This window comes from Saccostrea cucullata, unplaced genomic scaffold, assembly GCF_032062105.1.
Source record: "Saccostrea cucullata isolate Sc308-1 unplaced genomic scaffold, CSIRO_AGI_Scuc_v1 ctg1923, whole genome shotgun sequence".
Lineage (NCBI taxonomy): Eukaryota > Metazoa > Mollusca > Bivalvia > Ostreida > Ostreidae > Saccostrea > Saccostrea cuccullata.
The window spans coordinates 19,151-42,941 of NW_026921478.1; the positions used below are offsets into that span (position 1 = coordinate 19,151).

A 23,791-nucleotide genomic window follows, 5' to 3' on the forward strand; every position below is an offset into this window, starting at 1 on the left:
TTGAAGGAAGAAAAGGAGTTGGACAGGTAAGTGTTACGTTCGAAAAAATGTGATTAAATCTGTCAATCACTCAACATGCTCAATGGCTTGTTGATGTTTACGAAATGCATGAATTTTGTAACTGTAAGACTCATTTGATTAGACTGAAACTTTGTTCATCATGTAAACTTATTTAGTCCAGTCCAAACGCTATTTGTAGGCACGTACAGGTATTTAACATGTTTAAATCTACTGGTAGCTATTTCTACTACCTATTTTTACCTGACTGACAAAAAGAAAAATAACTAGACCTATTTTTGTCGTTCAACAAAAACGGAGGGCTTTTCGACCCCTTAAAAATTAAGAGCTTAAAAAACTTACATGATATAAAACTCATAAGGTTCAATTTCAAAGAGGTTCTTTTGAGATAATACTGAATTGGAAACATGTGACTCTCTATGTCCATTACCGTCTACTTAAAGAGACATAACTCTTTCATTATTATCTAAAACATACGAAAAATACAGTTTTTCATTCAGCTAAAACTCCTATACGCGGTCAAAAAGTGACCCCACGGCCCACAATTTTTACATTGTACTCTTAAAGCTGAACCCAAAAGCGAAAACAATTTAAAAATTGGTTGAGAAATACAAAAGTTATAGGTAAAAGTGTGTTTTCAGGTTTAATCCCTTGAAATCCCTTATTTTAAAGAAATCTACTTTAAAACACCTAATGAGGTCAGAACAAAGTCAAGGTCATTTAATGCATCTAATTTCACAAGATCTTGCTTACATTTAGAGAAAACGTGAAAAGTGTGATTTCAAATTTAACATAGAGACTCCCATAGGCAATTTTCAAAGGCTTATATCACCGGAAGTAATTAATCTGTGTGTACCAAAATTGAAACCCAAAGAATTCATTTGCATACCTATAGCCATGAAAAGGGAGATAACTTGTACTAAATGTATTCTTTAAAAAATAAAAATTTCATTATTTAAGTCATCTGAAACTCCTATAAAAGGGTCAAAAAGTGGCCCCACGGCTCATAATTTTTACATTGTACTCTTTAAGCTGAACCCAAAACCGAAAACAATTTAAAAATTGGTTGAGAAATAAAGAAAGTTAAAGGGAAAAGTATGTTTTCAGGTTTGGCCCCTTAAAATCCCTTAATTTTAATAATTTTTCTTTAAATACCTAATAAGGTCGTAACAAGGTCACAGTCATTCTATACTTCAAATTTCACAAGAATATCTTGATTACTTTTAGAGAAAAAGTGAAATGCGTGATTTTAAATTTAACATAGAAACTCCCATAGACAATTTTAAAACACTTACATAACCGGAAGTAATTACTCTGTGTGTACCAGAATTGAAACCTTAAGAGTGCATGTACATATCAACAGTCATGCAAACGGCAGATAACTTGTACTTTATGTGTTTTTCAACAAATTAAAATTTCATAATTTCAGTCCTCTGAAACTCCTATAAGGGGTCAAAAAGTGACCCCACGGCCAATGATTTTTACATTGTACTCTTTAAGCTGATCCCAAAACCGAAATCCATTTAAAAATTGGTTTGGAAATAAAAAAGTAACAGGGAAAAGTATGTTTTCAGGTTTGGCCCCTTAAAATCCCTTAATTTTAATAATTATACTTTAAATACTTAATAAGGTCGAAACGAGGTCACAGTCATTCTATGCGTCGAATTTCACAAGAATACCTTAGTTATTTTTAGAGAAAGAGTGAAATGCGTGATTTTAAATTTAACATAGAAACTCCCATAGACAATTTTCAAACACTTACATAACCGGAAGTATTTACTCTGTGTGTACCAGAATTGAAACTTTAAGAGATCATGTATATATCAACAGTCATGCAAAGGGAGATAACTTGTACTTTATGTGTTTTTCAACAAATTACAATTTCATAATTTTAGTCCTCTGAAACTCCTATAAGGGGTCAAAAAGTGACCCCACGGCCCATAATTTTTACATTGTACTCTTTAAGCTGAACCCAAAACCGAAAACAATTTAAAAATTGGTTGAGAAATAAAAAAGTTACAGGGAAAAGTATGTTTTCAGGTTTGGCCCCTTAAAATCCCTCAATTTCAAGAATTTTACTTTAAATACCTAATGAGGTTGAAACAAGGTCATAGTCATTCTACATCTCGAATTTCACAAGAATATCTTGATTAATTTTTGATTAAACATGAAATGCGTGATTTCAAAATTAACATTGAAAGTCCCATAGACATTTTTGAAGACTCATAAAACCGGAAGTACTGCTTTGATTAACATGAAACTTACAAAGTGTCTTGTAATAATACGTCTAAAGAAAATTTTATGATCATTTTGCTTTTCCTATCATTCTTACTCATTTTTGATTTTTCAACCCCCCTTTTTCAATGTTTGAAGTTTTATATCTCGAAAAGTATCAGTAGTAAAAATTCACCTACGCGCACTTTTTTATAGAACCATGTCTCTAGAATTTATATCTTGAATTTGGAAGTCTAGACTTTTAAAATAAAAAAGATTTCAGATTCTTTAGAAATTTCAGTTTTCCTTTCGTAGAAACCGGAAGTGACAAGACCGGAGGTTCATTTTGTTTCATATGAGACACATTAATATTAGCTATTTATTGGTTATAAAATAAAATACGTATTCTTAAATGTTCTCTTTAAACGCTGATCAAAAGAATTGCTAAGAATAATAATAATAATAATAAAAAAGACGAAAACAATAGGTCTTTTCGACAAAAGTCGAAAAGCCCTAATTAAGGACTAAGGGGCATCTTTTCTTTTTGTGTAATCACCTTATGCAATATTGCTCAGCAAAATTCAGGAGATGGAGGGAAAATGTTTGAAAATTCAGCCCCCCCTCCCCAAACAATTTGTCTGAGAATGCATGCATAAAACGTTTAAAATTGATTTAAATTTGCAAGACATTTTATTCTCTGTTTTGATCCTTTAAGTAGTTCCAGGAAATGAAACTGCATGGGTAATATTGGTGATATTAGATAAAAAAAAAATTGGCCAAAATTTTTATTGTATTCATTGTCACTGTGAGAGTATTATAAGAAATTTGGTACTCACCAATCACCATATTGTGCGATTTCTGCATTTTGCCACTAAATGCATATAACATGAATAAAGGAAAAAAGTAGGTATAATTAAGAAATTATCAAAGTTGATTTTTTTTTAAAAAAAAGGGTCAATCGTGAAGGTCAAGGTCAAGGAGTCAGAAATCATAGTTTGCTTGGAAATATCTTGTCATATGTAATACACATGACAAATATGAAAGCCCTATCTCTACTCAATCAAAAGTTAAAAGGAACATAATGAGTTTGTGAAACATTGATGATCCCGTATGGCAACAAAGCGAAGATTAAACTTTTTTAAAAATGTAAATTAAATATATTGGTACTCAAATTTAAAAAGTAGGTCAAACTACAAGGTCAAGGTAAAAGGGTAAAAGTATCCAGTGAAAGTTCTTCTCACAAGGATTACTTATGTGAAGTATGAAAGCCCTAGCCCTTACTATTCAAAAGTTATGGCCAATGTTAAATCTTTTAAAAAGTAGGTCAAACTCCAAGATCAAGGTCAAAAGGTGCAAGTGCTTGATATCAAATGAAAGGTCTTGTCACAAAGATTAAATATTTGAGGTATGAAAACCCTAGCATAACCCTACACAAAAATTGTGGCCAAGGTTAATTTTTTAAAAGTGGGCCAAACTGCAAGGTCAAGGTCAGAAGGTCAAAGTTCTTGTTATCCCATGAAAGGACTTCTCTCAAGGATTATATATATAAAGTATGAAAGCCCTAGTCCTTACCGTTTTAAAGTTATGGTCAAGGTTAATGTTTTTTCATAAGTACAGAAATCTCCAAGGTCAAGGTCAAAAGGTCAAATTTCTTGATATCCAATGAAAGGTCTTGCCACTAGCAAAACATATGTGAAATATAAAAGTCCTAGTATCTACCGTTCAAAATATATGCCCAAAATAAAATAATAAAATTTTTGTGTAAAAGTGTGTCAAACTCCAAGGTCAAGGTCAAAAGTTCAAATTTGGTGGTACGCAAAGAAAGAGCTTGTCACAAGGAATACACATGTGAAATATGAAAGTCATGGGTCCACTCAATCAAAAGTTATGGGCAAGGTTAAAGTTTTTGTGAGGGACGGACAGACAGACAGACAGACAGACAGACTGACAGACTGACAGATAGATGAATGAGATTTAATGTCCCCTCGCTTTCGCGAAAGCGGGGGACAAAAAATAGCTACATGGAGTAGGTTGAAATACCTACTAGGTATATAGCTGTAAGTAGCTACATAGGTAGAAAAAGTCTTTGGACCTACTACATACACCTGTTTATTGCTTTGATCTTAGAATTTCATATCGAGAATGAAGACTTGTAAATACATTTAATTAAGTAGTTGCAGCAAAAATATGCATTCCTTTTTGTTCCAGTGTCCAGTAACACAGAGGAGAATATTTATTGTGATTATTGAAGTCCTTATAGTACAATTTGTATTTTGTATAGTACACATTCCCCACTCGACACATACTGGCCCCCTGCATTGGACAAATTTTCCACCTTCTCCCCAGTGGAAATTCTTCGATCTATCTCTGAATAGTACATGCATATATTACATTCTATTTTTACATGTGATTGACAGAGGTGATAGGTTAATGAAGCCATGTTTACATGTTTACCTGTCGGACACGTTAATGAATGCCTCATATAATGACCTTGTGGTAAAATCTGATTGACATATTCCACTTGACCTAGAACTTTAACATGACCAACAACATGAAAGAATGATCAGCTTCTACTAAACAGAATTTACCACCAGAACTTAAGAACTTTGTTATAATTAGATGAGTTTATACAATACTTTCACCAAATGGAATTATTGATTTCTCAATGTAAAGTTTTCTGGTGCCAAACAGATGTATGCATGCATTCTTTAAAATTTGAAATACAGTTGTATTAAAAAATATTTGTAATTTTTTTTTAAATGAATATATTCCATTGCTGAAAGGAGAACTAGGCAGAGGAAAGGCATCAATTAAAACCTGTAATTTACCTATGATATGCATCATTAATTCATTAAATTATCAAAAATCACTCAGTGGTATTGATTAATAGAGTTAATCAAATTTAGTATACCTGAATATGAAAATAGCTTATAAACCAATGTTGACATAGTTATTCTGTGTTAAGGATATAAAACTGATTTATCTTTATCAGAACAGGATTCAGGACTTGTATCCACCAGGCCATTCAATATTCAAGTATCCCGCAAGCAGTTCAGTAATCAAGCAGTATGAGATGACATTATTTAACCTCAATATAAAGACAGGGACTCGAACCTCAGATAATTATCACAGGTAATTAATGAGACAGATTCTGTGTCATTGTTCCTTTATTTGTTCTTGTAATCAGATTAAAATCTTAAGTTCAGATAATCATTTAATATCTAGAGTTCATGTAATCTGACAGAAATCAAGGTTTAATTTATAAAGATTTTATGATTTGTGGACGATATGATACATTTACATGTATAGTCCTTTTATATAGAGATACAGTGATTAAGGTAACTTGTTTATTTTCTTGGTTAGATTTTCATTGTAATCCAGAGTTAATAAGGAAGCAGTTACATGTTGTTTACCATGTATATTATATTTACTTCTGGTTGGAATGTAAATGAATTTCATTAAGTAAACTAATAAGTACCGGGTAAATGACTGCACTGCTTTCATGTGAATAAAGCAATCACTGATTTTTATGCCCCACCATGAATATTGGCCAGGCATATAGATCGCGAGTTTGTCATGTCCATCTCACATCCTCTCTGTCCTTCCCTTGTGCTTTGCATTCAGCTAAGTTAAGCTCAGTTTCAAAGAATCTGTGTAAGATATCTTTATCAAACTCCATTTGCTGATACATATTGATCAGAGCTATTCAGGTGCATCAACATTTTTTTTTACCTCTACCTTCCCTTTGTCTTTGACTTCACTTTTCTTAAATTTGTGCTTAGCTCAGTTTAAAAAAAACTATTCATGATATTTTTATCAAACTTCATAATTATGCTGAAACATACTGAAATAAGCTACAGTGTATTTTTTTTACCTTGACTTTTCTTAAATTTGCATTTTGTTCAGTTTAGAAGAAACCATTATAAATGAATTTATTATTATTTAAACATGTTCCAGTCATAATATAATATATAAAAAAATCTTAATTCATAGCCATTATTGATTTAGTTGGTAGTTGATAAATGGTGAAGCCTGGATTAAGACTTTATTGATCTGAGATGTTGTATTGGACTGAGTTTATTACAGGTTTCTGTAATTAAACTGTTGTTGGGGGATGCTTCATTAATTAGTTGTATATTGACAGGTAATGATGTAGTCTGAAATAAACTCCAATGTTAGCTGTTCATCAGCTGTCCTTGCTGGACCAAACAGAAGAAATCTACCCCAATACTATACAGCAGAGAGAAACATGAACAGCTTGGGCTCATCATACCAAAAGTTACAGGTAAAAACTACCTGTATAGACCTCAGGTTACAAGCTACAGGTACAGACTACCTGTATAGACTTTAAATAAGAAATTACAGGGAAGAACTACCTGTATGGACCTCAGATAACAAGTTACAGGTAAGAACTACCTGTATAGTCCTAAGATAACAAGTTACAGGTAAGAACTACCTGTATAGACCTTAGATAACACATTACAGGTAAGAACTACCTGTATAGACCTCAGACAACAAGTTGCAGGTAAGAACTACCTTTATAGACCTCAGATAACAAGTTACAGGTAAAAACTATCTGTATAGACCTTAGATAACAAGTTACAGGTAAGAACTACCTGTATAGACCTCATATATCAAGTTACAGGTAAGAACTACCTGTATAGACCTCATATATCAAGTTATAGGTAAGAACTATCTGTGTAAACCTTAGATAACAAGTTACAGATAAGAACTACCTGTATAGACCTGAGATAACAAGTTACAGGTAAAAACTATCTGTAGAGACCTCAGATAACATGTTACAGGTAAGAACTAACTGTATAGACCTCAGGTAACGAGTTACAGGTAAGAACTACCTGTATAGACCTTAGATAACAAGTTACAGGTAAAAACTATCTGTATAGACCTCAGATAACATGTTACAGGTAAGGACTACCTGTATAGACCTCAGATAACACGTTACAGGTAAAAACTATCTGTATAGACCTTAGATAACATGTTACAGGTAAGAACTACCTGTATAGACCTCAGACAACAAGTTGCAGGTAAGAACTACCTTTATAGACCTCAGATAACAAGTTACAGATAAAAACTATCTGTATAGACCTCAGATGTTACAGGTAAGAACTACCTGTATAGACCTTAGATAAAAAGTTACAGGTAAAAACTATCTGTATAGACCTCAGATGTTACAGGTAAGAACTACCTGTATAGACCTTAGATAAAAAGTTACAGGTAAGAACTACCTGAATAGGTAAGAACTACCTGTATAGACCTCAGATAACAAGTTACAGGTAAGAACTATCTGTATAGACCTTAAATAACAAGATACAGGTAAGAACTACCTGTAGAGACCGTAGATAACAAGTTACAGGTAGGAATTACCTGTATAGACCTCAGATAACAAGACACAGGTAAGAACTACCAGTATAGACCTTAGATAAAAAGTTACAGGTAAGAACTACCTGTATAGACCTCAGACAACAAGTTACAGGTAAGAACTATCTGTATAGACCTTAGATAACACGTTACAGGTAAGAACTACCTGTATAGACCCCAGACAACAAGTTACAGGTAAGAACTACCTGTATAGACCTCAGGTTACAGGTAAAAACCATCTGTATAGACCTCAGATAACAAGTTACAGTTAAGAACTACCTGTATAGACCTTAGATTACAAGTTACAGGTAAGAACTACCTGTATGGACCTTAGATAACAAGTTACAGGTAAGAACTACCTGTATAGACTGTAGATAACACGTTACAAGTAAGAACTACCTGTATAGACCTCAGACAACAAGTTACAGGTAAGAACTACCTGTATAGACCTCAGATAACAAGTTACAGGTAAGAACTACCTGTATGGACCTTAGATAACAAGTTACAGGTAAGAACTACCTGCATAGACCTCAGATAACAAGTTACAGGTAAGAACTACCTGTATAGACCTCAGAAAACAAGTTACAGTTAAGAACTACCTGTCTAGACTTCAGATAACAAATTACAGGTAAGAACTACCTGTATAGACCTTAGATAACAAGTTACAGGTGAGAACTACCTTTATAGACCTCAGATAACAAGTTACAGGTAAGAACTACCTGTATAGACCTGGGAAAGTGGGACAGGCTGACAGACAGAGAGACAGACAGACAGATTGATAGATACAGAGGAAATCTAAAGTCACCTCTGGTTTCACCAGTAGGGGACTAATAATGAATGGAGATAACAAGTTGGGATCTTAGAACTAATCACCCAACTTGGATTTAATTACCTGTATTGGATATATTATTTCAAATAAGATATAACATGGTTTGTAAAAAAAAAAAAGGGGGAGGGGTATTTAGTTTGCTCTATATGAAGTCCACAATCTTTTAGGTGGAAGTGGTTATGATTTTTTTTTAAGATTCGATTTTACAAAATTTGTTAAAGTTTTCTTCTAAACCACTAACTGGTAGAAAGTTAAGGAATAGGATGTCTTGTGTAACTATGTAGAACTTGTAGCTTTATGTTTTGCCTCCAGTGCTTTGGTCAGTGCCCAGAATTTATTTAGGTGCACTAAACCAATAAATGTCTGTATTTGTGTTTATATAATTAGGTAGTGTTCATTGTGTACTTGTCATCACTTGGTCTGAAATAAAATTCTCATATACATAATTATGTTGATTATCTACAAACACCAAAACTATACACTGAATGTATATTTTAATTTAATATTAATAGTATAAATGTAATTATATTTTAATTATTTATTATTTTATTCTGATTTTTAAAAAATTATTTATATAAATATTTTAAATACAATGTACTAATTATTTATATTTCATAAATGTCAACCTATTACCATTCTCACTATTTGTCTCTTTCCTAATCAGTGGTTTTATGATAAGCCTACTGTTTTTATGCACTTTACATTCGAATGGAATTATTTCTTTGAGTTGCTCATTCTCATGCTAATGGAACAAAGATCTTTTAAGGAGATTTATACAAAGAGATGGACACAAGAAAGCATGGATTTGCTTCAATAACACAAAGATCAATTTAAATCTGTTACAAAAAAAAAAATCATAGGTTAACGGAGATAATTATTGGACAAATGTAAGTTAAATTTTATGAAATCTGTCATCCCTGGGCCAATTTTAAATGCATTAAAGTTGATTGTTTATGTAATTTTATTATTTTATTTACAAGCCAAGGAAAGGTAACATAACCTACGTAGCACATGTTCCTTGTTCCACATTGTTATAAGATATGACCTGTTGTCATGCTTACAGGGCTTAAACTTTTGAAGAAGCGTGAATTGAAGAGAATGTTAACAAGACTGACACATGTCTTCAAGTATTCCTAGTAGGCTGGCTATTGTTTTTCTGACCTTGTTGTATCTATTTCCCGTCAATTACAAACGATTGCCTTTTTTAATTACTTCTTTACATCTAATCAAAATTTTAATGTGGTTTATAGATTTTTTTGATCTGCTGGCGGAGTGAGACAGTTTAGGAATCACTATAATTGGGAGATTTAATTGTATTGAGATTTGGTAAAGTAAATTGATCATGCACTTTAAATGAAAATATATTTTTGTGATGTACATGATTTTATATTCATATTTTATAATTAAGTATTAAGCCTTTAAAATGCACTTTTATTATTTGATTTTATGCAAGGTTAATATCATTAACATACTAATAAATAAATGATGTAATTTACTTTCAAAGATATGACATGTGCAATGAATATTTTGATCAGACATTGTAATGTGTATTTGACTAGGTTTATATGTACGTCGAAAAATTGTGATTTGTAATTATATCATATTTACCGGTATGTCAAAATTAGATCTGAGACAAATCTAAATAATTGTTATTTTTTTTTGTATAATTAAGGTTAATCAAAGTTTTTAAACTTAGATTTGTTTTTATTTCTATAAATTATTTAATTAATTTGCATGATTTCCAGGACAGCTCTCTACCAACATTTGGAAAACCCAAACCTAAGATGAAGAAGCCTGGTCGCTTCTTCTCACTAGTGATTGTAGTGTTGGGACTGGGGATAGTTCTTACTCTGCTGAATATCTACGAGCTTCATAAAATGAGGGAAACTGGGGCATTACAACAGGTCAGTCAGCCACAGGTGGAGGCAGGGACAGGAAAACACGCGGTCAGGATGCCAGTAGTGTGGGTGGCGGGCAAAAAGGTAGGTCATGTGATGTATCATGTGACTTAACAGGGGAAAATGTTTTTGTGCATTGGTGTCTTATTTAGGTCAGTATCAGGTCTAAGGAATAAAAAATATTAAAATCTTAAATACTGATCAGATTATTTATCTCCCTTGATCAGTAAAAGTCAATGGTTTTTAATTTATTAAGGAAAAAAATGTGTAGTTAAATCAAAACGTACCACTCTGCATTAATATGGTGTGTTTAAAGAAAAGTAAAAAAAAAAAAACATTTTGAATAATGAAAACTAGAAGTTGTAAGAATATTATTCTTCAGCAGAGCTAGGTGCATCAAACAAATGCTTAAAATGGTACAAGGGGGTTTCCATTGTCACAAATGAGTTAGTACAATAGTTTGTCAAAAATAATCATAGCTATAGTCTTCTCTTAATTATTTCAGTTTTGGATTTGATCATTTTAAGCTTGTGTTTCCAGTATTTAGGGAGATAGAAATTGTTGTACTTTGAATATCTTGGATAGATTTTGGATAAAATATCCCTGGCATGTGCTTACAGTAATTGAGAGGATATTGTATGTTATCTAATTTAGTAAATCTTAAGTCTGGATAAATGAAGCATGTGTTTGCATGTTTACAGTATTTGAGAGGATAGGATATGTTGTATTTTATGTATTTCAGCTGGAGTCCGGATACTTGAAGCATGTGTTTGCAGTATTTGAGAGGATAGGATATGTAGTGGGTGATGGTGAATCTGAATTTGATGTACTCTGGTCACATGAATATCCGTTTGAACAGCTGGCCAAAAAAATCTCAGATCTCAAGCCTCATCAGAAGGTATGTTTTCCCCAAAACATTCAAAATCTAGGAAACAATCAGAAAAGTTTCTGCTTTAAAAATTTCAACAGAAAGTCAACAAAAAAGAGGATGACATTTTGTGCATTACTTCAGATGTTTATTTCTTTACCAATATACATGTACATTTATGGTTTATGTTGAATTTCTTTTTATGACTTTATATGGCATTTTCTGTTCTCACCTGAGTACAGGTAAACCATTTCCCAGGGTCAGGATACATTACCAATAAGGTCAGTCTAGCTGTCTCCAACAATCCGTATATACCCAGAGCCTTCAAGATTCCCAAGGAAAAGGACAAATTTCTACAATATGTAAGTTAAAGTGTACATAATTAGATATACAATGAGTAAGTCAGAGTGTAGTTAATTGTGTCAGATATACAATATGTATGTCAGAAAGTACACAATAAGGTCAGATATACAATATGTAAGTCAGAATGTACATAATTAGATATACAATGAGTAAGTCAGAGTGTAGTTAATTATGTCAGATATACAATATGTATGTCAGAAAGTACACAATAAGGTCAGATATACAATATGTAAGTCAGAATGTACATAATTAGATATACAATGAGTAAGTCAGAGTGTAGTTAATTATGTCAGATATACAATATGTATGTCAGAAAGTACAAAATAAGGTCAGATATACAATATGTTAGTCAGAATGTACACAATTAGATATACAGTGAGTTAAGTCAGAGTGTGGTAAATAAGGTCAGATATACAAGGTGTAAGTCAGAGTGTACATAATTAAGTGAGATATACAATGTGTAATTCAGATTTTAGTTTATTAGGTCAGCAGATATACAGTATGTTTTAGTATGTAGTAAATTATGTTAGATATACAATATGTAAGTCAAAGTGTACATAATTAGGTCAGATATACTATATAAGTGCAAGTGTAGTCAATTAAGTCAGATATACAATATTTAAGCACAAGTGTAGTTTATAAGGTCAATATGTGAAAGTCAAATCAGATATGCAATACATCATTCAAATGCCAATGGACTCTTTTATTAACTGTTTCCTGTGAGAAGACTATCAGTTTGTAAGTTATTGTTGCATTTTGAATGAATTATCATGAAAGCTTGTTTACAGGCAGAGGAGCACCCAGACAACTTGTGGGTCCAGAAGAGAAACAGTCACAGAGGAATCAAGATCAAACGTGTACAAGGTCAGTACTCCAGGAAAATCAAGGTCAAACATGTACAAGGTCAGTACTCCAGGGGAATCAAGATCATACATGTACAAGGTCAGTACTCCAGGGGAATCAAGGTCAAACATGTACAAGGTCAGTACTTCAGGGGAATCAAGGTCAAACATGTACAAGGTCAGTACTTCAGGGGAATCAAGGTCAAACATGTGTAAGGTCAGTACTCCAGGGGAATCAAGGTCAAACATGTATAAGGTCAGTACTCCAGGGGAATTAAGATCAAACATGTATAAGGTCAGTACTCCAGGGGAATCAACTCAAACATGTACAAGGTCACTACTCCAGGGGAATCAAGGTCAAACATGTACAAGGTCACTACTCCAGGGGAATCAACTCAAACATGTACAAGGTCAGTACTCCAGGGGAATCAAGGTCAAACATGTATAAGGTCAGTACTCCGGGGGAATCAAGATCAAACATGTACAAGGTCAGTACTCCAGGGGAATCAAGGTCAAACATATATAAGGTCAGTACTCAGGGGGAATGAAGGTCAAACATGTACAAGGTCAGTATTCCAGGGGAATCAAGGTCAAACATGTACAAGGTCAGTATTCCAGGGGAATCAAGGTCAAACATGTACAAGGTCAGTACTCCAGGGGAATCAAGATCAAACATGTACAAGGATAGTACTCCGGGGGAATCAAGGTCAAAGATATTGTCTTAATGTCTTTTTTCAGAACCAAAATTATTTCCCTATATATAGAACTAGAATAACTTCCCTTGTCTATTTCCAGAACTGGAGTAACTTCCCTTGTCTATTTCCAGAATGGAGTAACTTCCCTTGTCTATTTCCAGAATGGAGTAACTTCCCTTGTCTATTTACAGAACCAGAGTAACTTCCCTTTTCTATTTACAGAACAGGAGAAACTTCCCTTTTCTATTTCCAGAACTGGAGTAACTTCCCTTGTCTATTTACAGAACTGGATTTGTCAGACGAAGGCTCCTTTGTTCAGGTGTTTGTGGACCGACCCTTTCTTATTGATGGCAGGTAAGATTTTGTTCAGGTGTTTGTGGACCAAACATTTATTATCGATGTCAAGTTAAATTTTGTTCAGGTGTTTGTGGACCGACCATTTCTTATTGATGGCGGTAAGATTTCATTCAGGTGTTTGTGGACCGACCCTTTCTTATTGATGGCAGGTAAGATTTCATTCAGGTGTTTGTGAACCGACCCTTTCTTATTGATGGCAGGTAAGATTTCGTTCAGGTGTTTGTGAACCGACCATTTCTTATTGATGGCTTGTAAGATACAGGTGTTGTTCACATTCTTTTCTAACAGATACATTATTTCTTTTTTTTTTTTCCATTGAGTAACAAAAGAGTGTATGAAACAAGTGTTGAAATATTTACTTTTATCCCATTAAATTTTTTGTCCTCTATTGAAAAAGTGACACAAGAAAATTGTTCATAATTTCTAAAAATAACATGCATTGAATGACTGTCAATGTTTTCATTGTTTCCACCTTTTCTGAAAGACCCTGAGGGAGTATTTGTCCATTTTGGACAGATTGTCTAGTTTGTAATTTTATAAATTAAAACTGATTACAGGAAATTTGACATTGGAGTGTACACCATACTAACATCCATAGATCCACTGAGAGTGTATATCCTAGAGTCTGAGGCTTTATTCAGGTCAGTATAATTTTAATTAATGTGAGTGAACACCTTATTAACAATAATACTCCTAGAGAATGTGTATAGTTTTTAGCTCTATAGAATTCCTGATTATATTTGTAGGTTCTGTTCTCAGGATTACTACCCTTTTGATGCCCGGGACATCAATAAGTATGTGGTGGGAGACGCTTATACACCAGTCTGGGAGGTATAGTTGTCATTTTACTTTGACATATCCATTGTATTAAAAATATCAGTGTTGGAGATACCACAGTTCAATTGCTTGTACATTTTACATGTATATCTACTGCAGGCCTCTGGTTCATTAAACTAGTTGTGTCTTTAATTTCAACAGCTTTAAGAACAAAAGGGTTTTAGCTTTGTAAATAGAAAAAATAGTTGTGGATAATAGGGATAAATATGATGTGTCTGTTCCAAGAGAGATGGGAAGTGGGATGGTGAAATACTTGAGGGGGGAAATGAGTGATCTCTAAAGAAAGGTTTCTAATTACTTTTTTTTTATATAGATTCCATCACTGAAGAAGTTGTACAGAGAATTAAATTTCAACTTTAAGGAATCATTTGATGCTTATTTGGAAAGTCAGGGTTAGAGCAATTGTCTTCATAAAATTGAAAAGTGCACACTTTTACAAATTAATTTGATAAAATCCCATACTTACCGGAACCATCCCCATGAACAATGAGATTTGGTTGATCTTTTTTGTTTAATGAATGCAGTAAGAGAGATAACTTTGACTTTGTAGGTCACAATGCTAGGAAGCTGTGGAGTAATATCTCGGCTGCCATTAAGACAGTTTATTTACAGAAGGAGGCAGCCATCATTTCCGCTACAAGTAAATACTCATCTTCAAGGTAAGTACATGTCATGGAAATTTGGGGAAGGGGGCTATATAGGAATTATCTTGTCCATTTGTCCATGCCAACATTTACAGCTATAATTTTGTAATGGAGAATTATTGGAAGCTCAAACTTGGTACAGAGATTGATTACCAGTATGACCCAAAAGTTGGTCTTGGTCTTGACCCAAGGTCATTTATGTGAGTTCAAACAAACTGAAAGAAAAAGTACAAAGTAAATCTTGTACAGGCTCTATCTTGTTATAGTGAATCATTGGAATCCCATACAGAGTAAAGAGATTATTCATCACTAGAGGATGTGTCCAGATCAGGACTTAGTTATTGATATTCCAGTCCTACAAGTTCAAGGTCACTGGCAGAAAATGTGGATTGTTGTAATAAACTATTAAATCAATCTTATAATTTATTTTTATGTATAATCTATGTAATGACGTACTTTTATTGTTTAAGATAATATGTGCCTGTTTCGGATTAAGCGACTTTAAAGATTTTTTTACACGAATGAAATAAAAAAATGACTATGTTTTGTCCTAAGTGTGTAAAGTGGATAAGTAATAACGTGAAGCAAATTCTTGTTATTTCATAGATAAATAGTTTGAAACAGCGTTAACGTGCAGTACTTCCGTTGAAAGTTTACAACACAATGTTTTATAGAAAGTGGCAGACAAACTGACTCTAAAAAATCACTAAACTGCAAAAATCTTTGAACCGGAAGTGATGTCATCAAAATAAAAAAAGAGTATCAAGATTTTTTATGTTCTATGACTTAAAAGTTTCATAAAAATCTAACGGGCCGTTTACGAGAAATCGCATGCAAAGTTTTGCAAAGTGCCAGGTTTTCGATGAAATTTTTCAAAGTGTCAAAGTTTTTTATGAAGTTTTTTTAAAAGTGGCTCTCTATATATATTTATATATAAAGAGCCATGCCTACCATTTTCTTCTATTTCAGAGTATGGTAAGATTTTATCCTATAAATTATAGAGTAGTAAACCCTGACCAACATTCTTGTCCCTTCATGTAAACAATACAATTACTATGGCCTGGAGATGCAGATTTTGGTTTAAAGAAAATATTAAAGTTTCATAATCGTATTATAAAGCAATGATCAGAGATAACAACTCGTCATTGTCAGTTTGATACCGTACCTGACAGTGTATTTTGTCTTCACGTTATAAGTCATCCTTTTTGTACATATTTTGCAGCATGCATTGCTTTCAAAGTTGATCACACCCAAAGCAAGCTCTTGAGTAGCAAATAAGTATAATATTTCAAAGCTTGTTACAGAATCTTAAACTTTTTTAAAAAGAAGGTTGCCTACCTTATATTTTTTAACTAAAAGACAAAAAATTAATGACACACAATGGCGTTTTATTTATCTCGTTGATAAAGGTTTCAAATTCAGATATATTTTATGTCTTCCTCTTGCGAGGCTGCGCCACTGTATGCCATTGGTCAACTGTGTATGAACAGAATCCTTATCTAGACATTTTATTTTTTAAGGACATTCCCAACAGGTACACGGCATTGAATAAAACTTTGAATCAACGTTGATTGTATATGTTGATTCAACGTTTAGTTTACGTTAGATTTTGAAAATTGAGTTCAACGTTGAATCAATGATGAAAATCAATGTTGATTAGACATTTAATAAACGTTAATTCAACGAAAAAAATTTTCCGGGAGGTGGGGGTAGTCATTCCTTACTTAAATTTCAACCGTTTTATTGCAGGATTGCCAAGATTCCTTCATAATTATTTAAGGGATAGCGACCCTCGGTAAGACAGATAACTTTCAAAGTATAGAATTTGAATACTACTCACAGTTTACTTAATCAGTTTCCTAATTGAGACCTCTGAGTAGTCAATTTGATGAGATCTAACATATGATGAAAATATTACTTTCTATTTCTTTTGCCATTTTCTTTGTAATTTTTTTAGTATATTTAACAATAAAACATTTAAATCCAACATCAAAAGCCTTATAAATTGAATAAGTTGTATCTTTTTAAGGACTATTTTAAAAATTGTTTAATGTTTCCAGTACTCGATACAGTATTTTATAAGTATGACATTTTTTTCATATGAAGAAATATTTAGAAGAAAGATAAGTCCCCATCACAGATATATTTTTTCTTACAACCACATACAACATTGTACCCGTTACATTGTGATTTTCTGACTTAGGAAGCATCGCTCCATGATGTTCTCTTACATGATTTAAATAGGTATGATATTAAGTATTGTTTTCATATGCACCTCATATATTAAATTTAATGTTGAAATAATAAATTTTTACTCTGAAAAGCTACAAGATGTGTCACCTGACGCCTTATCTGATGATGAATCCATCAGTCTACCTACTGATTCTAATCCACCCACCTTACCATTCATTCCAAAAGCAATATCCACGATTCCAGCGTCGTATGTCGAGCCACCTGATATACCCGACAATAGCAGAAACGATGACCAAGTAGAACCTCAGAGTGACCAACACATTCCTCATGACCAGCAACAGGACACTGAAGTCACCGGAGTTGAAAAATCGCCTTCATTAGCCAGACCACAACGGCAGCACGTCCTGCCTCAGAAATACTCAGACTTTGTGATTTACTGACATTCGTTTTATGCTATACTGTATATGTATGTGTAGCTTTGTTTCGAACATGGGGCAGAATAATCCCCACACCTGATGGCAGTCTACCCAGTGAAGGTGTTGTTTAATATTACACACAGTTAGTTTAATATCCTTTTGCCAGTTAAAAAAAAAGAATTTAGACAAAAATTGTCAGTAAAAAAAAGGAAAAAGAAAGAAAAATGGTAGCGCCAGGCATTGGCACTCTCCGGAATTATTATTTCCACCCTTGTAATATTGTTATGTGCATTCTTGTTGTTTCCGGTTGCATTATTAAAGTGCGCGCTTTGTACCTCCACATGTGCTGTGATTTCTCACAACTTATACCTTACTCTGACTGGCGCTATCTATTCTCTGTGTTCAATTTCTTCATATCATGATCTGCACATAAAAATCATTTCTGAAAAAGTAATCAGCACTTCATACTTCAAACTATTTTCCATGTGGCTCAAATGTTTTCGTTGTTTATGAAAATCAATTTTACAAATTCAAAATTTTCTGAGGTGAAATTTATAGCAGAGGGTCGATACCCCTTAAAGGAAAACATACCGTATATCACTTTATGAAAAAAAATTATACATTGTAAACGGTTAATATTCAATTCCCTATCATTAGTTAATTGTGTTACAATAAATTTTCACCAAAATACATTTTATCATTGAATGTGTAAAATTCCTATATTTACCATCCTTAATTTTTTTTGTTAGTTATTATAGTTAGTAATCATATACAGTATGACCATATCGTTATATTTTTTCATCAGTATATACTTCGTAATTTTCTATATTTGGGCCAATTGAATTTCATTATATGACCATATCAGCGAATACAATATTAGAAATTGTTGTCAGGCGTTTTTCTAACTAGTTGTAAAGAACAAACGCAAAGTAGTTTGAACTTGATTGGTGTTCTCCCTGGAGATGAAGAGTTCTACTAAGTGAAAAAGGTCCGTGTGAAAAAGGTCCGTGTATATATATATATATATATATATATATATATATATATATATATATATATATATATATATATATATATATATATATATATATATATATGGATTGCACACATATGCTAAAACAAATTTGGATGAAAAGATAATTGGAATTAACGTTTAGTAATTTTTTGCATATTTTTCTTTGAACGATGAAAAACTGTGATATTTAATTAAAACCCTTAGTAACGCATGCTGATTTTTTGGTCAAGATCATGTAAGGGTAATATGTTTTGAAATTAAGAATATGTTGCAAATTTATCAGTAGGTAAGGTACCTTTGCATATGCCCTTATGCCATTATGTACATATGGAAATGTCTAAAAGTTTATCGGTTTACCCGACTACTGCTTCTGATCTCCACAGTTTATATTGATTTTAATTCATTTTCATGTATATCTTAAAAAGTAGCAGCATAGATCTGCTAGATGAGTTCAGGTATTTCAGCCGGAGTTGAAACTACAAACATTATACAAATCGTTGAAGCATATTTTGTGTAAAAACATGAACCACTCCGACATTTCTGGAAATCATTCCGATTCTGTTCAGGATAATGGTGCCATCTTAATTTTGACCGTACAGATACTGCCTGACTATAGGATCCAGATTCCTTTTGGAATGATTATGATGGTTGAGAATGCTGTTTCAATCTTTTTGCTGTATGTCAGTAAACGCATGTGCTTCCAAATTCGAATCATGTCTCTCAATTTAGCTTTGTCTGATCTTTTGACGGGATTTTTCCTTTGCATACCTTACAACTGGGTTAACGAGCTGTATCAATGTAATATTAAGAAGTATCCAACTGTTCTCTGTTACATCGTATCACTGTTCGTCATTACCATGATGAATGTCGACCGTTGCTGTGTCTTCGTTTTGGCAATGCGATATTACTCTTTTATAACGAAGAAAATGATAATAAAAATGTCCGTTGCTTTATGGGTAATAGCAATGTTCATAACTTATGGCATATTGTTCGATTGGGATGAAAAATATGGCCTGTCTTGCTTAATAGTACGCTTAGCTATGTTGAAGAGAAATGCGGTGACATATACTTGCAGATTTTTACTTTTACTCCTTCTGGTTTTTAACCTCGTTATCTTTTTATATCTGATATTTCAGTTTCAAAGGTTGGTGCATTCACACAGAAAACTTTCTGCCCATTCTACAATAGTTGGGAGGACACAAGGGCGTATCTTCAAAAAAATGTCCACCATCATTGGTGTGTTCTTGATGACAACTTCCCCTTTATTGATCTTAATAACTTTTCCGTTCGATTTCGACTTAATAAATTTCAAACGAACATTCAAAATAGTGTCAATTATTGTGGTTTGTAACAGCATTTGTAATCCTGTTTTCTACGTTTGGAGATTCAGTGAGCCTCGTTTTCATTTAATGAGAGTAATGTGTTTCTGTAGTAAAAAACAACGGTGGAAAATGAAACAAAAGTATAATCATAAAAATGCATCTTACGTCATAGATATCAAGAAAAAATCAAATGATGGAAACGTTTCGTTGAAAGTACATTCTTTACCCACTGAGCATGCCCAGTAAAACCACAAATTAACGATGATATTAAATGACTTTTGGACCACTTGTCTATATGCACATAAAAGTTTGTGTTATTGATGTGTTATCATTTCTAAACCTTGACGTTGGGTATAAAAAACCAAGGCATGTGGACGTTAAATAAAGAACAAAGTTGAAATTGTCTGATGAAGTCAAAGGAACATTAAGGGAATTCCAGTTTCCATTTTGTTGAGTACCCTTAGAAAGAGGTGCATAGAGATCCGGGTCAGCGGGACTAAATTTGATCTTATGTGCATGGAATCTTTTAATGTACAGTGAAACCTGTCTAAACTTACTTGCATAGGGTCATGGTGTCGGATTGCACAGTGTATAAACATGGAAAATAGTGAAAATTAGAAAGAATTTTAACGTCTTAATTCATAGTTTGGCGGATTGCAAAGGTCTGGGATTAAACAATACATAGAAAATTATACCATAACCCTTCTCCGAAAAGACACAAAATCAAAGAAATGCCCCCTTCATAAAATAAATGATAACGAAATAACAGAATGGATATTTTGAATTTATGTACAGATAAAGTTATTTATGTAATTTAGAGAAATGATCGTTATTCATAATCTAGACTTTGCAGGATTTCTGTAAATGTCATGTCAGTAAAGGATTTTTTTTAAAGAACACTAAACAAAGAACAGACTTGAAATGGCCTTACATGTAGTCATTGAATTCCTGCACCCGATTTGATGAGAACCCCGAAACAAGGAATAATCGGGTAAAAGATCAAAGAGATCGGCAGGGCTTACCTCAATATTATGTGAATGGAATGTTTTATACATCAAACATTATATTATAACCCCCTCTCCAACACAAGCACAAAACTCCAAAACAGACTGTCCCTACATAAAATAATGATAAAAAGATATATAGAATGAATATTTTGAATTCATGTGCATATGACGTCATTTATGTAATTCTGTATCTTAAACCTTTGATTTTATATCATTTTTAAAAGTGTGTGGTACCTAAATAATTTTTCATGATACCATTTGCAAATATTACCATATTTTTTTCACCATTGAAAATTATATCTAATGAACTTCCTTATAGCTCTATGTACAATAATATTTTATCTTATATGTTTCTTGTTGACTGTTGATCACCTTACATGCGATGAATATTTTTATGAACAAATACTTTGCTCGCCTAGGGGTAATTCCGTTTTAATTTTTTTTCTCTAATGTCAGATCGAGTATGGACAAGATAGGGTAAGACGCCTTTTTGGTCCTTGGTTTTGGTTGTCTTTTAGAATGATGCAACAGTTGAAGGTCAGAAAATAAGTCGATTTAAGATTTTTCTCATTTTCATGCAATTTTTAATCAATTTTACAGAAAATTTTCTCTCCGAAAACATAGAGCACAAGCTTGCCTATCAACCAAATATACATATTTCATACACTAGGATCAGATGCATCTTGTGTGGAAAAATCTCAGGTAGGGAAGCTTGTGCTCTATGTTTTCCAAAGTGAAGGGTACTGAGTATCTCAAATTTGACGAAATTCCACCAGAGTAATTCGGTAAATCGTTCTAGTTCTGCGCCCTCTAGTGGTCTCTGCGTATGCTTTGAATAAAAAATCGATGCTGGTTTTCAAACATCAATTTAACGAACTATCACATTTTTAACTGTGATCAGTTATTTCAACATCAAACAATGGGCCAGATTCAGCGGCTATCATACCTTCTCCTTTCGACACCTAAGATTTACATACAGTCATCAATATGCATGGTGCACGTATTGAAAAAAAATCTGTATTGTTATTCTGTTTTTCTTTTTTGTTGTTTGTATGAAATGTACACATTGATAAAACCTTCCATCGTTTGCTTCAATTGTGATTGTGCGCTTCCAGCTGACATTAAAACGTCTCAAAAAGATACAAGTATATGGAAGCTTGTCTTATGATTAGAATGTGCATAGTGATGTTGTTTAATTAATAAAGATTTAAAAATATGTCATAATTTTGTATGGTTTCGTGGAGATAAGCATGATTAAGATATTAATGATATCCATTGCCACTGAAGACAGAAGAACACATTAAACTTATTTTACACACAATGTTCGCATGTAAATCGCATAAAAGAGAAAGCTTTTCAGAAGATACGTTTTAGAGATTTTGTTAGATCTGTGAGTGATTGAGCCCTCTCAGAGTTAGAAAATAATTTTTTTCACAATTTTTTCTCTACCCTAAATTTAAATCTTAAATTGATTTTGAGATTGAAGTTTTAAAATTAAGAAAACAGAGATATGTTGTATATATTGTTATTTGGTAATTCGTTTTCAAGGATTAGGAGTGACATTAAATGACATAACAACAAAGCAGTGGCATTTGGTTGAACAGTAACGTGCGGATCTTTGGCGAGGTTCTAATTATATATTGAAAGGAAAGAGAAACGCAGGGTAGCATATTATTCGATATTTTTTGACTGCATGATAGAAAAATATGACAATTGGTCAGCAGAGAATGTAATTTAGTATGCACCAAAATCAGTTTCAAATCAAATCTATGTTCAAGTCACATATTAAAAGATTGAGGGGCAATATGAAAACCATCTATCCTTCTGTGTTCAATAAACCAGAAGTGAAAAATAATAAATTAGTGATCACATGATCAGTACGTACCGGTTCGTGCCGACAATGCAGGTAACAACATTGTCTTCGTTTGTAAGGCTCATTATATAAATTGCAGTCTAGAAGAACTTGGATTCAATTCTACAAGTGGTAAACAGACAGGTGATTTTGAAAACTTTCTTCCTTAGAAAGGGAAGTATGGGTATTAGTAAGATTACCACTTAGTTCTTATCAGTCAGGTTTCTGCAATATTTGATTAAAAATAGAGAAAAAATATAAATATGACAGTGGAAATTCGGACTGTAATAATTATCACGTTTATGGCCCAAACTCTACTCATTTCTTTATATGCAGCAACTCTGTTACATTGCAATAATATTTCATTATTTAAGAGTTTTGTTGCTTGTTTTATTTTGATAATCAAGAAAAAAATGGTCATAGTGTGAAAATTTGAGGTATTTCCCTAGAAATACTCAGGGGCCCCTAGCATGAAAACGAGGCCATTGACCTAGTTATTTGAAATTGAAATTTAACACAAGAATCAAAGGTGTACAATGTGAAATAGGTGGTTTTTCGTTTTTATCAGTGGAATTTTTAGTCATCTGAGTAAAGGTATACCTTAAATATCAGAGATGGGATCAGGTACCATAGGGGTAATAATAATCCCCTGTCGAGAGCTTAATCTTTATATGAAAGGTCAAACATAAAAGTCGGTACATTATTAGGTAATGCAGAACAAAAAGTAGGAAAAAATTAAGTTTTGTTTACATCAATTTAAACGCATTTTTGCGTAATTATTATTTATTCACAGACTTTCAATTACTTTGATCAATTAATAGGCACTGTCAGACGGGTAAATAAACCGTTCGATTTCGTTACACCCGATTGCACACTGGCCGACATGTATTACTCCTTGTGTGGTCTTAGATATTTTGTGTTTATTCCTTGTTTTTATGTGCATTTTCTATTTGTAAATTATGTATTAACCTGTATTTTTCCTGATACTTTTCTCCTGTTCTTGAAAAAATACGTTAACTTTGATAATTTCATCGCCAAAATT

The 23,791-nt window shown here is 32.8% G+C and overlaps 1 protein-coding gene across 2 annotated transcripts; it reads left to right on the forward strand.

Annotated features, from left to right (window-relative positions):
* Window positions 1-3: 3 nt before the first annotated feature.
* LOC134260095 (probable tubulin polyglutamylase ttll-15) lies at window positions 4-14,963 on the forward strand. 2 transcript variants are annotated; one of them, XM_062742673.1, is made up of 12 exons: window positions 4-26; window positions 5,225-5,364; window positions 6,377-6,517; window positions 10,186-10,422; window positions 11,081-11,236; window positions 11,449-11,568; window positions 12,358-12,433; window positions 13,391-13,460; window positions 14,021-14,104; window positions 14,210-14,294; window positions 14,614-14,692; window positions 14,851-14,963. In XM_062742673.1, exons 3-12 carry the CDS (start codon window positions 6,482-6,484, stop codon window positions 14,961-14,963), a joined length of 1,056 nt encoding a protein of 351 aa, XP_062598657.1. In that variant the 5' UTR covers window positions 4-26; window positions 5,225-5,364; window positions 6,377-6,481. The 2 variants fall into 2 exon arrangements, with proteins under 2 accessions (XP_062598657.1, XP_062598656.1); XM_062742672.1 differs by lacking the exon at window positions 4-26 and having other exon boundaries at window positions 5,169-5,364.
* Window positions 14,964-23,791: the final 8,828 nt, after the last annotated feature.

What these genes read in the sequence shown, in the direction of transcription:
- LOC134260095 (XM_062742673.1), top strand. Translation starts at nt 6,482, where the DNA reads ATGAACAGCTTGGGCTCATCATACCAAAAGTTACAG. An exon ending in CAAGATCAAACGTGTACAAG is followed by an intron (nt 12,434 to 13,390) that starts GTCAGTACTCCA and finishes GTCTATTTACAG; the next exon opens with AACTGGATTTGTCAGACGAA. An exon ending in GAGTCTGAGGCTTTATTCAG is followed by an intron (nt 14,105 to 14,209) that starts GTCAGTATAATT and finishes TTATATTTGTAG; the next exon opens with GTTCTGTTCTCAGGATTACT.